At 39.8% G+C, this 13,192-nt stretch overlaps 1 protein-coding gene across 6 annotated transcripts in view; it reads right to left on the minus strand.

Annotated features, from left to right (window-relative positions):
- Window positions 1–13,192, minus strand: part of ACACA (acetyl-CoA carboxylase alpha) — a 222,571-nt gene that overhangs the window by 106,692 nt on the left and 102,687 nt on the right. For 5 of the 6 annotated variants that reach the window (XM_072940295.1, XM_072940294.1, XM_072940296.1 and 2 more), the window contains 2 exons: window positions 3,410–3,433; window positions 616–759 (listed from right to left, as the gene is read on the minus strand). In XM_072940295.1, coding sequence (XP_072796396.1) covers window positions 616–759; window positions 3,410–3,433 — 168 coding nt within the window. The remainder of the gene's footprint in view (window positions 1–615; window positions 760–3,409; window positions 3,434–13,192) is intronic. The other variant, XM_072940297.1, reaches the window with a different exon arrangement.

Below are 13,192 nucleotides of genomic sequence, written 5' to 3' on the forward strand. Positions count from 1 at the left end.
TCACCAAGTGGCAGAAATTAGGAGGATGGATTGTTTAAACTGTAATAAACCATATTTTTTTTCTTTTTAAAAAAGAATGATCTAAAGCTTTTTCTTTTCTTTTCTCTCTCTTTTTTTTTTCATATGTAAGGTATGAGCATTGCTGTCATCATTGGTCTTAAAGTAACAGAAAGAGCCTGGGACTAGAGCAGTGACAGACCAATGTAATTACCCCTCCCCCCAGGGTAACGCATCAGTATACATCAAGAGATAGATGCTGAATGCATTTAATCAAAAGATGTATCGTCTCTGGTGGGGCTCAGTCTCGTGTTGTGTTTTAAGTTCTCCTGACATTTCACTCATCACAGAGCAGATAGCTTCTTCTGTTAGCTACTGAGGAAACGATAGTTTTTGTTCGTTTCTTTTTTTCTGACCAGGCTCATATAACAAGTAGAGGCTTGCAGAGTCTGCACGAGAGGTGGAAAGGGAAGGACATATACCCCTCCGAGGGCGAATACGGCAAGGGCTATGTCTCGTTAGCTGGCTCGTGGCTAATCTGGGGTCCTTTATTCATTTGACAGAAACCTGAGATGCCCAAGGCTCCCCTCGGATAGACACAGTTCCACGATGCCTTACCTGACAAAATCTTCAAAAGTCCGAAAAGAGACCATTCCGCCCATCCGCTGACACGGTGGAGTGAATGAGTTGTCCAGCAGCACGTCGCTGACACTAGCTACATGAGTCATGCCATAGTGGTTGAGGTTGGAGGAGAAGGACATTCTAAATGGTAATTCAATCAAGTGCATTAGACAAGGAGGGTAGGAGCAAGGACTCGGAGAATAACAATAGGGAAAAGGAGCGAGGAGGAAACTGAGGTAGGGTCAGGTTGCAGAGCAGATCTGGTATTTTTAACCCACTATAGTTAAGTTGTCTTGCTAGATTCACATTAACCCTTGCATTTGAATTCCTGCCCCAGCCCCGACACACAGTATTTTTTACCACTCCCCAAATTTCTCCAAATAAAAATCTAAGAACTGTCAGGAACATCATGGTGGTTTTAACACAACGACATCATGACATGTCGAATGAAGGAATGGCACTTAGGGGTTAAAAACCATCCTGCACCTTCCCCTTCCCTAAAACATTCCCTCTTTTAAAAGGAAGTAAGCAAGCCAAGTGAGTCGCAATGAGGCAACACTTACGGCATTTTTCTCTAGGAATTGTAACAGACTAAGTATTCACAGATAGATGCATGTACAACAACCAGTAAAGTCATTTGGAATGGTCTAGTAAATCATTAAAAAAAGCATGGTTCATCATAGAGAAACAAGTCAGTCTATAAAAGGAACTTCACTGAGGTGTTTACTTTTTTCCTTTAGTGGGCTGATGGGGAGAGCAGTTAAAAGGATTATATAGCTCCTTCCTTTTTTGAAAGAGAGACAGTTTTGCAAATTTTCCTTTTTTTTCTATTTAAACACTTCTATACCAAAGTATATCTTCGCTGAAAGCCTTTAATTAATCTCAGCAAGATACAAAAGGGCAGAGCATGGGTCTCAAAGTATGTGTAAGCATGACAAATAGGTGTAAATGGAGATGCTCAAAGAGAATTGAATTGATTTTTTTCCATCTAAAAACGTAATGAATCCGGATATTCCTTGATGCACCTCAGCAGCACATACTGAATAAATAGTACTGTAAAGTGTTTATGAAGGCCGAGTCATCAGGACAGCCTGTTAGGAAGGACCAAGCCACAGGATGCCTCCAGGACTTGCCTGACACGTTACTGGCATACTGATCTGAAGCAAGTTTGGAGCAAGGCAATGGCACCTGAACTCTGGGGAGCTGCTCAGAAATCTCCTCCAAGTGCACCACCTGCAGTATTGCAGGGGGAAGGGAGCTTGCAAAGTGGGCTAGTGATCTGGGTACACACTGTACTCTATTGCAAACTGTAATTATAAAAGGCAATAGAATTTTTTTAATAGAATGGGAGTGCTGCTCACACAGACTATAGAGACTGACACTCCAGGTTTTTAATTCCTTTGGCAAATGACGACTATAAAAAAGGTACCCCATCTTTTGACAGTACCAGGGACTAGAAAGGTAGAGTGGGAGAGGAAACCATTGATACCATGAATGAAACAAACAAACGAAACACACATCAAGCAAGCCTTACACACGGTGCTCGCTAGAAACTGGATTCAGAGTTGTTCAGACTCAGATATGCTACCACCCTCTTTTCTAGGATCACCAAAAGGACTGAGCCAAGGAGCAAGTTTGTGAGGCATTGTATCTTTTCTACCTGCCTGGCATTAGACAGGAAAGATAATTGAGATAACCCTTAAAGGGAACTGCCTCTGAGTAAGCTGACAGGCTACGTTGGTGGGAAACATGGGGTTAAGAATCTTTTTCACTCAAAGAGCCCCATGGGACGTATCCGCATTTCAGTTTCCCCCACGAACCTGCTCTGGGGCCAGGACGGCTCAATGCAGGCAGGAATGAAGAAAGCCCACTGTCCAAGAGCAGACAAGAGGACCGGACAAAAGCACTCCCTTTCCTCTCCCCATGCAAACTGGATGCTAAAAACCATGATCAGTTTTGATTACTTATTATTTAAAGGGAGAGGGACAAAATAAACATATGTCCGTAAATATTTCAGTATATAATTTGATCATCTACAAAGAGCTCGCCACCAACTTGCTGCGGCTTTAGCATTTTGTGGATTCCAATCAGTACTGCTATCCTCTCAAACTTGCACTGTGTTGCCTTGCTTGGCTGAGGAGCAGAAGGAAGCACTGCAATATTGCTTGTGTTACAGTGGTCTGGAAGCATCTTCACAAGGCTACATGCAACACAACAAAACTTTGGATATACTTTTCAAATGTTAATCTTATTATAGGTCTGAAATAAAACTTGACTTTCAAATCATCATCACACTTTAACACTTTAGAGAAAATAGCCAACAAACTGATAAAACATGAGATCAGCTATTCCTGCATTTGCATTTCTCTGGAAGGAGAAGCGAATCAGAGAAAGTAAAAATTGAAAAATTTACGAACAGTTTGCCAGCATAGGAGTAATCGTAAGGTTTTCTCCTCTGAAAGCCCCAAACTAGACCGACAACTTAGCAAAAGAAGATGTTTACAGCAAAGCTGAACATCAGGCAGATTCCTCTATCATGTATAGCTAGGTGGGAGCTTTCCCATACTGAGACTTTTCAAGTATTGCTTTTTGAACGGCTGAAGAAAAGCTGAAGACATGTTTTCTAAACAGAAAGAATAATTTAGTATGTCCAAAGGGGAGCTCAGGACTCCCTAACAGAAGATATTATGTTAGTTTGTAGTGTTATTTTTCCCCCTAATTTCACTATTCCAAGTTACAAAAAAAAGGTGGTTTTAATTGGGAGGGGGAAAGAAAACTAAATATACGGTACCTGTTTAGCGTGGGGATGTTCCCTCTGTAATTAAACAACCACAGTTAGTTACTGACAGGTTAGTGAAAGCCATAATAAAAGAACTGTCAGAGCAGATACAGACCAGTGGGGAGGAGCTCCAGTTTGGCCGCTCTGGCATTCAGCAGACATAATTAAGTGCTCATTACCCTTCAACCCCCGGGATGCCTCCAAAGAGGCATGCCTCCTGACCTACCCCACCACAGCAGCTGTTGACGGAAAGGGTCGAAATATATTTACCATGAAATTTTTTATAGCTCTATTACAAAAAAATAATGCAGAGTAAGAATAAAACACAGGCTTGTGAAAATTAATTTAAGCTATATGATATGGTATATTATCTCAAGCTTCGATATGAAATACAATTCTTGACAAGACTCTTGGAGAATCTTCTTACTCATTCCTATTTTACTAAAAATGCAATAAGGAAGTTCGGAAGTTGATTCCACAGCCCCTTCCACCCTAACTGTTCTTCTGGGATGTACAATGCACCTACAAACTCTCCTCTAAAAAAAGAAGTCAGGAATCTGGGTTCCCAGCTACCTTTTCTAATTCTCTTTAACCCTGGTCTTTCTCCGGAAGACCTGGCTGGGTGGGGGTGGAGGTCAGGGGGTGGCATACTATAGGAGCTTAAAGGAACTGAAAATCAAGCAGGAATGTAATGACTAATGATTCTATGATTAGAGCGGTATAAATTGTTAAAAGTTAATTAATAATTTTTAAATTAAATGCGTTTAGGGTAATAATGACTTTTTTAAATTGCTGTTTAAGCTTAAAAACTCTAGGCCTTCCATAAATAAAACCTTACTAGATTTGGCTAGCCCTAGAATTTCCTAATAAAGAACGCTGCAAAATCGTGAAAGACTAAGATAAGAATGGAAACTGCAAAGTGAGTTTAATGCATTCTCTTTGGTCTTTGGCACCAATGCTTTTTTTCCCCCTTAATCTGATGTCAGTCATGTCCTCAAGTGGAAAAAAAAAAGTGAATAAAACTCCTTATTTTCAATGTTAAGAGGGAAAAGTTATACTTACTACCCACAATTTAGGAGTCCTGTAAGGGGGTTGATTGGTTGATATCTTAACCTTCTAACATTCTTTTATCAGCATTTAATTGGGGTTTTCTGGCACACAGAGGACTTAATGGGCAGAACATAGTGGGTGGTGCTGATGACATGTGGGAAGGAGGAGAGAGGGAGGGAAATGATGCACTTTCCACGGCAGCGAAAGGAGCAGAATAGACTGAGCTGGCCATATAAATAAAGAGCTGTGACATATCACTGCACACAAACTGTACACCTCGTGTGATTTGTGAGTAGCAATGCTCTCTGCATCAAACCTGTATCACAGAGCCAATTCATAAGGCAGCAAGAGCAACCTCAGAGAGCAAAAGCCTGCGCCTTTGCCGTGTAGATTCTTCGAGCCTCTCATTCAGGGGGATGGGTTTCATTTTACAAGAGATTCTTAGTTACAATGCACTTGGCCCTCATCAACCAACAAAAAGTAGGCACAGGTGCTAGAGCAGAAGCAGAAAACTAAGAGTAAATGCTAATGAGAATATAGGAAAGTGTCCCTTTTAAGATACAAAGGATTCTAAAGAAAAGGGCCACCTGCACAGTCTCCAATCCATGAACCTCAGTTCAGAGAGAAGAACCCTACAAGCAGAGCAATCTCAGGTTCCATCCATCCAGGTTTCTGGAATTTAGAAATCAGTGTAATCTCTCTCCACTGTTAACCAATTTCTCACACTAATAAAATGGTCTCACTGCTTCTGTGGCTACACTCTAATCCCTTAGGGAGTCTTCACAGGATGAGGGCCAAGTTTTCAGTAGAAAGGGGCCTGAATTGAAAAGAACACCACCAACAAAAAGCCAGCCCTTCTCCATCAGCAATCCTCAAGCTCTCACCGGGAGCCCCCTGCTGCTTTGCTATAGGAATCATGCACCATCTACACAGCATGGGGTGAGAAGAAAAACTCCCAACATCTCCAGTTTTAAAGGACTGGCCTCAAATCAATCACATAAGAGGTAAGTTTAGAGGCAGCTTATCTTCTTTGATAGAATAAGAATCTGTGGGGCTGTCAGGGAGATGACCAGGGAAGGAAGGTTAAACTCTCTACTACCAGGTAAATACTTAGCCATGTCTATAATGATCATTTATATATTTTGTTACTCTATACAGGGGCTATTTGATCAATTTAAGAAAATGACCAATGTGACATACTGCACAGTATTGTGATACACTAGAAAGCTAGATCCATGGTCTGCACAAAAATAAACAACCAAGGTAGAGACTGTATATGAGTCAAATATTCCATTTATATGGCTAAAAATAAAACAAAATCTACCATATTTCACTGCATACTCATCATGCAAAAATAGCCCAATTGCTCAATCTCTGATAAGGCAATCAACTGCATTTTCAAATACATAAAAGGGGTACAAATTCCCTTATGAAACATTTGTTGTTTAGGCTCTTCAAAGCACGCATGATGAATCTTCACTTACAATGTTTTGAAAAATATTGGAATCATTTTCCTTTTAGGAGATTAGCTCCATTTTACAGACGTGATAACTGATAAACCAAAGGGGATGCTTTCCAAGGATATCGCTCAATAGGGTGTCAAAAACCAGAATCTAGACCTGGTATTTTCTCATCTGTTCCCGAGGGTAGCAGTCCACATCAATATAGACTAAATTTAAAGAAGGACAAGAGAAAGCCTTTGAATTCTGAGGTCCTCAGCATTAAGTCACCTCTGATTTTATTGATCTGCCTGCCTAGAATGGCTAGAGAGCCTGCTTCAATATGAATGCAAAGTCAGAGTTGCTGCCTGCTGGCTGAACCCTCTTTATTTAAGGAACACTGACTTCTCTGGCAGGCACAAGTTCTCTGGGCCTTTTACCATCCCTTCCATCTGAATTTCATTTTGCTTGATTCTAGCTGGCCCTACATAAATCTTTTATTATATAAAAATTCTCCTGATTCTTCTGCCTTCTAACTTGAAGGGGGAAAAAAAAAGAACCTATATGAAAATGATGGGGATGCATGCAAACAAGCAGTGGTTACATCAAGCTGTGACTGAGAGCCAGGATAGGGCAAATCTTTTGAAATCAGGCAGCAAAGCAGAATCAGAAGAGGTCGGCTGAATAACCTACTAGCAGTCACTAACAGCAGTACCATAGGAGAAAGAGCAATTTGACTGGCTGTGACCAGCGGTGGTCTCCTTGTGTGACTGTTTCTGCAGGAGAATCCAAATCGAGAGCTAAAAAACATCTGAACCGTGTATTTCTATTGGCATCTTCCCCACCACCTCCTGGCCGTTCAGATGCCCTGATTCCACTGCAGAGCTTTCGTTTACAATAAAGTGATCATTGCTTCATTCATTTGCAGCCCCTTCAAAGCCCCTTCTTTGCTCTGCTGGAAGATTTTGCTCTTTCTGAAACAAATATGCCAACAGAGCTACAGCGTATTACTACTGCCTGCTGTATAATTAGCTACAAACCCACAGTGCAAAACTACAGGGATTTACAGGTGCCCTGGATTCTGCTTTTCCTTCCCCCTGGAATCAGCTAGTCTTCCTTGACAAGAAGGGACCTTGGGCTCCCCTAATGATATATTGAGTTTTATACTCGACTCTCCAATCTTACAAGTCCAGAGTGCCAAAATAACAGAGCAGAGACCAGGAGCAGAGCCATGGATACAGGAAAGCACTTTGGTAAGCACTTAAACCTGCTGAGAATCTTCTCTTTTGCCAGATGCTTGCATCTTATCAGCAGACTACCCTGAATGAAGGAAGCAAGCACTGTAGGATTTTATTTATTTATAGCTCATTCTGGCCTGCTAACTACAACCAAGGGCTCCCACTGCTAAAAAATGCTACACGTTGGATGACTTGAGTGTCTCAGTATGAGCCAAAGGGTCTCATCTCTGGGTGTCAGAGATGATTAGAATTCTCAAGAATGGCAGTAGGCTGCCGATGAGTCACAATGGAAGGCTTCTGATTGCTAAACTTCCTCACAACCTCCTTCATAAAAAGATCCTGAGGCCACCCACCGACAGCTGAACACTGAAGATGCCAACAGCCTGAATTCAGTCAACACCAAAACATGTGCTATCAGAGGAAAACACAGCCGACCTCTTCTGGATGTGAGACAGGAGAAAAAGAAAGTACTTGAATTAAAACATTATAACATAGAAGGTCGAATTCACAAGGAGCAAAGAGCAGAGAAAGTGCAGTGCAACTCAAATTAACTAAAGCATGGATTTCCATCTAAGAAATAGGTGGAAATAAACACCAATAGGTCCTCACCCATTATACATGTACAGAAACATACAACAAAAGTAGACTTCCATCTCCTGCTTCAATTTTGATGCTTCTTATTTGAATCACAGATTAAAAGTTTCAAAAAATGAACTATGTTCACTAATGTGTATTACTTATGAAAATCATTTGTAGTTTTAAGTTTCATATTCCCAGAATGGCATAATATGCATATAGCCATGTGCATAGCTACAGAGTTTATGAGGTAACTTACTTCACATATGTTTGTATAAATATAGCTATATTTTGGAAGATCAAATACACAGGCTGACTAAAGAATTTATTAGTTTCCAGATTATTCAGAGTTACTTAATATGGCCAAAGCTAAGTAAAATCGTGAATGTCAAATTCGATGAATCGTCAAAAATACATGCAGGACGATGCTTTTGTGTAACAAGCTTTTCCATCACCAGCACCAGTGAGTGATAAACTAGGGTTTCAGAGCGAGAAAAAAGACACGTCTCGGGCTCTGTCCCCTGAGCCTCATTGGGAAAAGATAGAGAAAAAGGAATGCTGAATGGTAACAGTCTGAGCTCCAGGATTAATCCATGTAAAATACTGGTTGAACTCACTAAAGAGCTGGCCTGATGGAATTTTAGACAAAAGCATTTAAGTCCTAAAAGTCTAGATAATAACAAAATATTCTCTTAGTGCAGTCCAGCTGTCCTGACTACTCCTGCACCAAGAAAATGACTGGAGAAACTCACCCATTTCTCCTCGAAGAACAATTGCTAACTGGCTACAAGTCACCTTTGAAAAATGATAGCAAAAATCCCCTCCCCTCAAAAAAAAAAATTCACATACAGCAGGAAATAGTCCTTAAATGCTGAGAAGATAAAGAAGGAAAAACACATACACGCATTTCTTGTATAGGTAGGTGTCCCATATACACAAGTTTCCTACTAGGCTTAAGTCACGAAAATCTCTGCAGTTGCTGTTTAAGTGAAGGGAGTTTAAGAAGAAAAGGGTATACCTAGACCAGGAGCTTCCCTTAGTGAAGCTCTAATATTGAATCCTGTGGTGAGTAAGACCTGGGGATGCCAAATAAGCTGCAACTACAGTTCCCAGAAAAAATCTGGAAGTCTTCGGTAGAAGATCAAGAAGATGAACACACACCTTGGCTGAAGCCTACCTAGCAAGAGGGATGACGCAGAAAGTCACAGAGATTAGAAATAAACTGTTTAGTTATCTGCTGCTTTTTAAAAATATATATTGAGAGGACAATTAGGAAAAAAGATAGTCAAATTATACTGAATGTCAAACGAAAGTTTCAGTCCAGCAAGATGAGTAAGTGCTAGAGATCTGTTGTACAATATTGTACCTAAAGTCAACAATACTATATTGTACACTTGAAGTATTATTAAAGGAGTAGACCTCATTTTAAATGTCCTTTCCAGAATAAAATTTAAAAAAATTTTAGGTATTAAAAAATGCAATACAAAGTCCCACAATGAATTTAAACAAAAAGGCTCCAAACATGTTGGCCACAGGCTAACTGCCCAAGGGTGTTAAAATCAGGTGTCTTCTCCCTCCTCAGAGGCTGCTCCACTTATTTGCAATGGCAGCTGCTTGTGTTTTGCCTGCTTCTCTAAAAATCAAAACATGTGCAAATGGGACACGGTCTTGCATTCAAACAGCATCTAAGGCATTTCCTGAAGAAATACTCTGCTGTTGTCAGTTTGCAGACAGTGAGCCATGTTTCATCCCAACCCGCGGGGGCTAAATCACTAGTCAAAAACAAACTGCAGGAATAGAATTCCACCAGCTGACCCCCTGCACAACAAGAGATCATAGTCTTGCTTTCACAATGCCACTTAGAGATACTCCTAAGGACTTACTGGACAGGTTCAGTCTACTTCAAATGAATGTCTGGCTAGGAATGGGAAGACCAAGTACCAAGAAAGAAAATTCAAAAAACTGCGATTAGAGTACATGTGTTTTCTCCCCCAAGAATTTTTGGTTTGTTAACCCCAAATATAATATTGAGAAAATATTATAAAATTCTGTTTTGCATTGAATAAGTAAAATATGCATATTCATATGCCTGTTCTCTGTTCTCATTGAATAAATACAGTATATACACAGTATCAGAAGTGGATAATTCCTGTAACTACTAAGAATAAGCAACATGAGAACATAAGAGTTTGTAGGAAAAAAAAATTCTCTCCTTAGGGCATTACTATTAACATAAAACAAAGAGGACTCAGTGTGATTGTCCTAATTAATTCCTGGTCTACAGTTGAGCTGTCTATGTGGCTAGGAAACACTGGAAAGATGGCTGGTCTGTATTGAGACATTCTGTAAGTATAGAATATACTCTAAATTTCAAAGACTTGGTATGAAGTATGGAAAATATCTCATTAGTAACTTTTTATTACATATTAAAATGCTATTCTGGATACAATGGGTTAAATAAAATGCTGCTAAAGGTAATTTTATCTGTTTCTTATTACCTTTTTAAACATGGCCAGTAGAAAATTTAAAATTACATATGTGGCTTGCATTAGATTTCTAGTGGGCAGTCCTGATCCAGGAGTGGTGATTCTCTTTTTTTTTTGAGGGGGGGGTAATTAGGCTTATTTATTTACTTACTCTTAGAGGAGGTACTGGGGATTGAACCCGGGACCTCGTGCATGCTAAGCACACACTTTTAGTGCTTGAGCTATATCCTCCCCCAGTAGAAGTGATTCTCAATTGCAGGTGTTCAACAGAATTATCAGAGGAGCTTGTTCAAAAAATAGTCCCCTAGACACTGGTTCAAAATGAATCAGAATCCTCGGAGTCAGGAATACAATATGTTTGTTTGTATTTTTAAATACTTGGCAGATAATTCTGAGAATCATTAATCTAGAGGTTTGTGGATATAATTGTGTCTCCAACCTTATAGGACAGAGTGGAATGAACAATGGTAGGTAGTCTCCTGTAACTTATTGTGGTAGAATTAGAAACAATAATCACCTTATCACCTGTTTGTTCAAAGCAATAATAGAAAAAAAATTAAAAGTACTAGAGTCAGAAAAAAAGCTGGAACTTGGCTCATAAGTAGCTAAAACTAAGAGACCCTAGAATTCTCTTGTAAGGGTTGTAGACCTATTACATAGTAAAGAATTTGGCCTTTATTCCTGGTGTCTGGGAGAGACTCTAAAATTTTGGAATTTCTCAAGTAATAGAAGTGAGTTCATTATTCATGAGCCCTGTGGACCATACCTGAGTTTATGCTAAGAGATGGATAGAACTCAGGACAGAAGCTACTCACTAGAAAGACTGACCATGTGATCAGAGGGTCCCCTGGACCTCTGGGGAGGGGAGAGGAGCTGGATTAATCATGTGGCCTATAATTCAATCAACCACACCATAGTAATGAAACCCTGACAAAAACTCTGCACACTGAAGCTCAATGGAACTTCTTGGTTGGCAAACACATTGATATGCTGGGAGAATGAGGTACCCTGATTCCACAGGGAAAGAACAGGAAACCTCTGTGTTCGGGATGCACCCAGACCAAACTTTATGTATCTCTTCATTTGCCTGGACCTGATCCTGATCTGTATCTTTTATAATAAAACTGTGATTGTAAGTATAATGCTTTCCTGAGTTCTGTAAGTTATTCTAGTGAATTATTGAACCTGAAGAGGTCACAGGAACCCCCAAATTCGCAGACAGCTGGTCAGAATTACGGGCGAACTGGGCACCCTACTTATGGAACCATCTGAAGCAGGGGCAGTTTTATGGAGAGAACTGAACCCTTAATTCATGGCATCTGATCTAACTCTAGGTGGTGTCAGAACTGAATTGCAGTACACTAGTTGGTGTCAGAATAAGGTTAACTTCTAATTGTAAAAAACATTTTTTTTGTTACAAATGAAAAAACAAAAACAAAAAAAATCTTATGAAACTAAATTCAAGTAGCAAATCTGTAATATCCAAATAAACTATGCTCTAAAATTAAATATGGCATTCTGTAATTAAATCTGATAATACATTTTATATCCCTAAGCTAACAAAAGAACCTCAGATCGAAAAAAGCATTAAAGCAATCTTAACTTTTTTTTCCTGGTTTTCACAAAGATTATTTTATCTTTCCTCCTTTATTTGCTCTGTCTTCACCTTTATATCTACACCAATGAAAATGATAATAATCTGGCAGTTTATAATTCTGTATACATACAAGCAAAGAAGACTTCAGAAAGACTATATATAGGATTACAGTTCTGTTCAAATCTGGTCATCACCCAGAGGGAAGTATAAACCTCAGATGTTGGGAGGGACAAGTATATAAGTTTTGAAATCATATCAAGAGTAACTGAGATTCAGGAGTCACTGAGATACCTTGAGACGGAAAGGTGAGTAAGATTTCTTAACAAACAGTTAACAAGCATTTCTCTCATTTTCCAATCTACTTTCCCTCACCAAGCTGGACACACAGCCTCAAATAAAAAAGTAGGACAGGGAGAGCGATTCAGAAAGACAAGCGGAGCGATGAGGAGGGAAGGAAATCAGAAGCAGCTCTGCAGCCTGACTACAAATCACTGCCCAACGGGAAGGGGCAGTAGGAAGCAGGGCGAAAAGGAGACTGTCCTGAGAATCACAAAGAGCATTAAGTCCAGCATGCGGTTCTCTACAATTATTCAAGGAATGCAGGGAAAGAAAGAAGCCCGAGTGCCGAGCCCATGTGGGCCATGAGTACCGCGCCGCTCGCTGAAGGACAACCATTCGTTTCTAGAAAATGAGATTCTGAAATCCATGGAGGCAAAAAATGTACCGAGAGATGCTTGCTAAATCAAGGATATATGCTTTTCTCTGCCAGCCGTAAGATATTTTCGAGGTAGAGAAGTGAAGGGATCTTCTGAGACAAAGAAGAGAAGTACTTTTTTCTGAAGATGCCACTGCTCATCTGCTGACCTCTGCTGGATCAACAGTGGCATCCAGTGGCTGAAAGTCTCAGCACAGACTTCTTTGTCTCTAGGAAGAGTTTCTATTGCTTTGGGTGAAGTGGCAATTCAGAACAAAACCATTTCTGTTGTCTATAACTAAGGATCCCCAAAGACACGGTGCTTTGTAATACAAAGTGAAGAACCAGAGGCCATAAAGAAGAAATGGAGGGGGGCAGCCTAAGATTGGCTGTGGTTATTTATATTTCCTGTGGTGTTACTAAAAAGAATAAAAATACAGGAGGGGATGAACATATGTGTGGGTGAAATTCCTAGGTTTTCACTGCCTTGGAATACTTTAAAAATAAATGAGATTACAAGATAGAGTATTTTCATCTTCAAAGCTATCCTCTGGTATTATTGTTGGAATTGGAAACAAATTTATATATGTACATTTTATTTTTTAAAGGGCTTAGGGAGGGAAAATTAATGGAATTAGCATGGCTTAATTAAGCAATTTACTTAAATCTAAGTTTGCTTCCTAAAGTGTGATTTTTAAAAACTGGGTTTAAACTG

Source organism: Vicugna pacos, chromosome 16, assembly GCF_048564905.1.
Source record: "Vicugna pacos chromosome 16, VicPac4, whole genome shotgun sequence".
Classification (NCBI taxonomy): Eukaryota; Metazoa; Chordata; class Mammalia; order Artiodactyla; family Camelidae; genus Vicugna; species Vicugna pacos.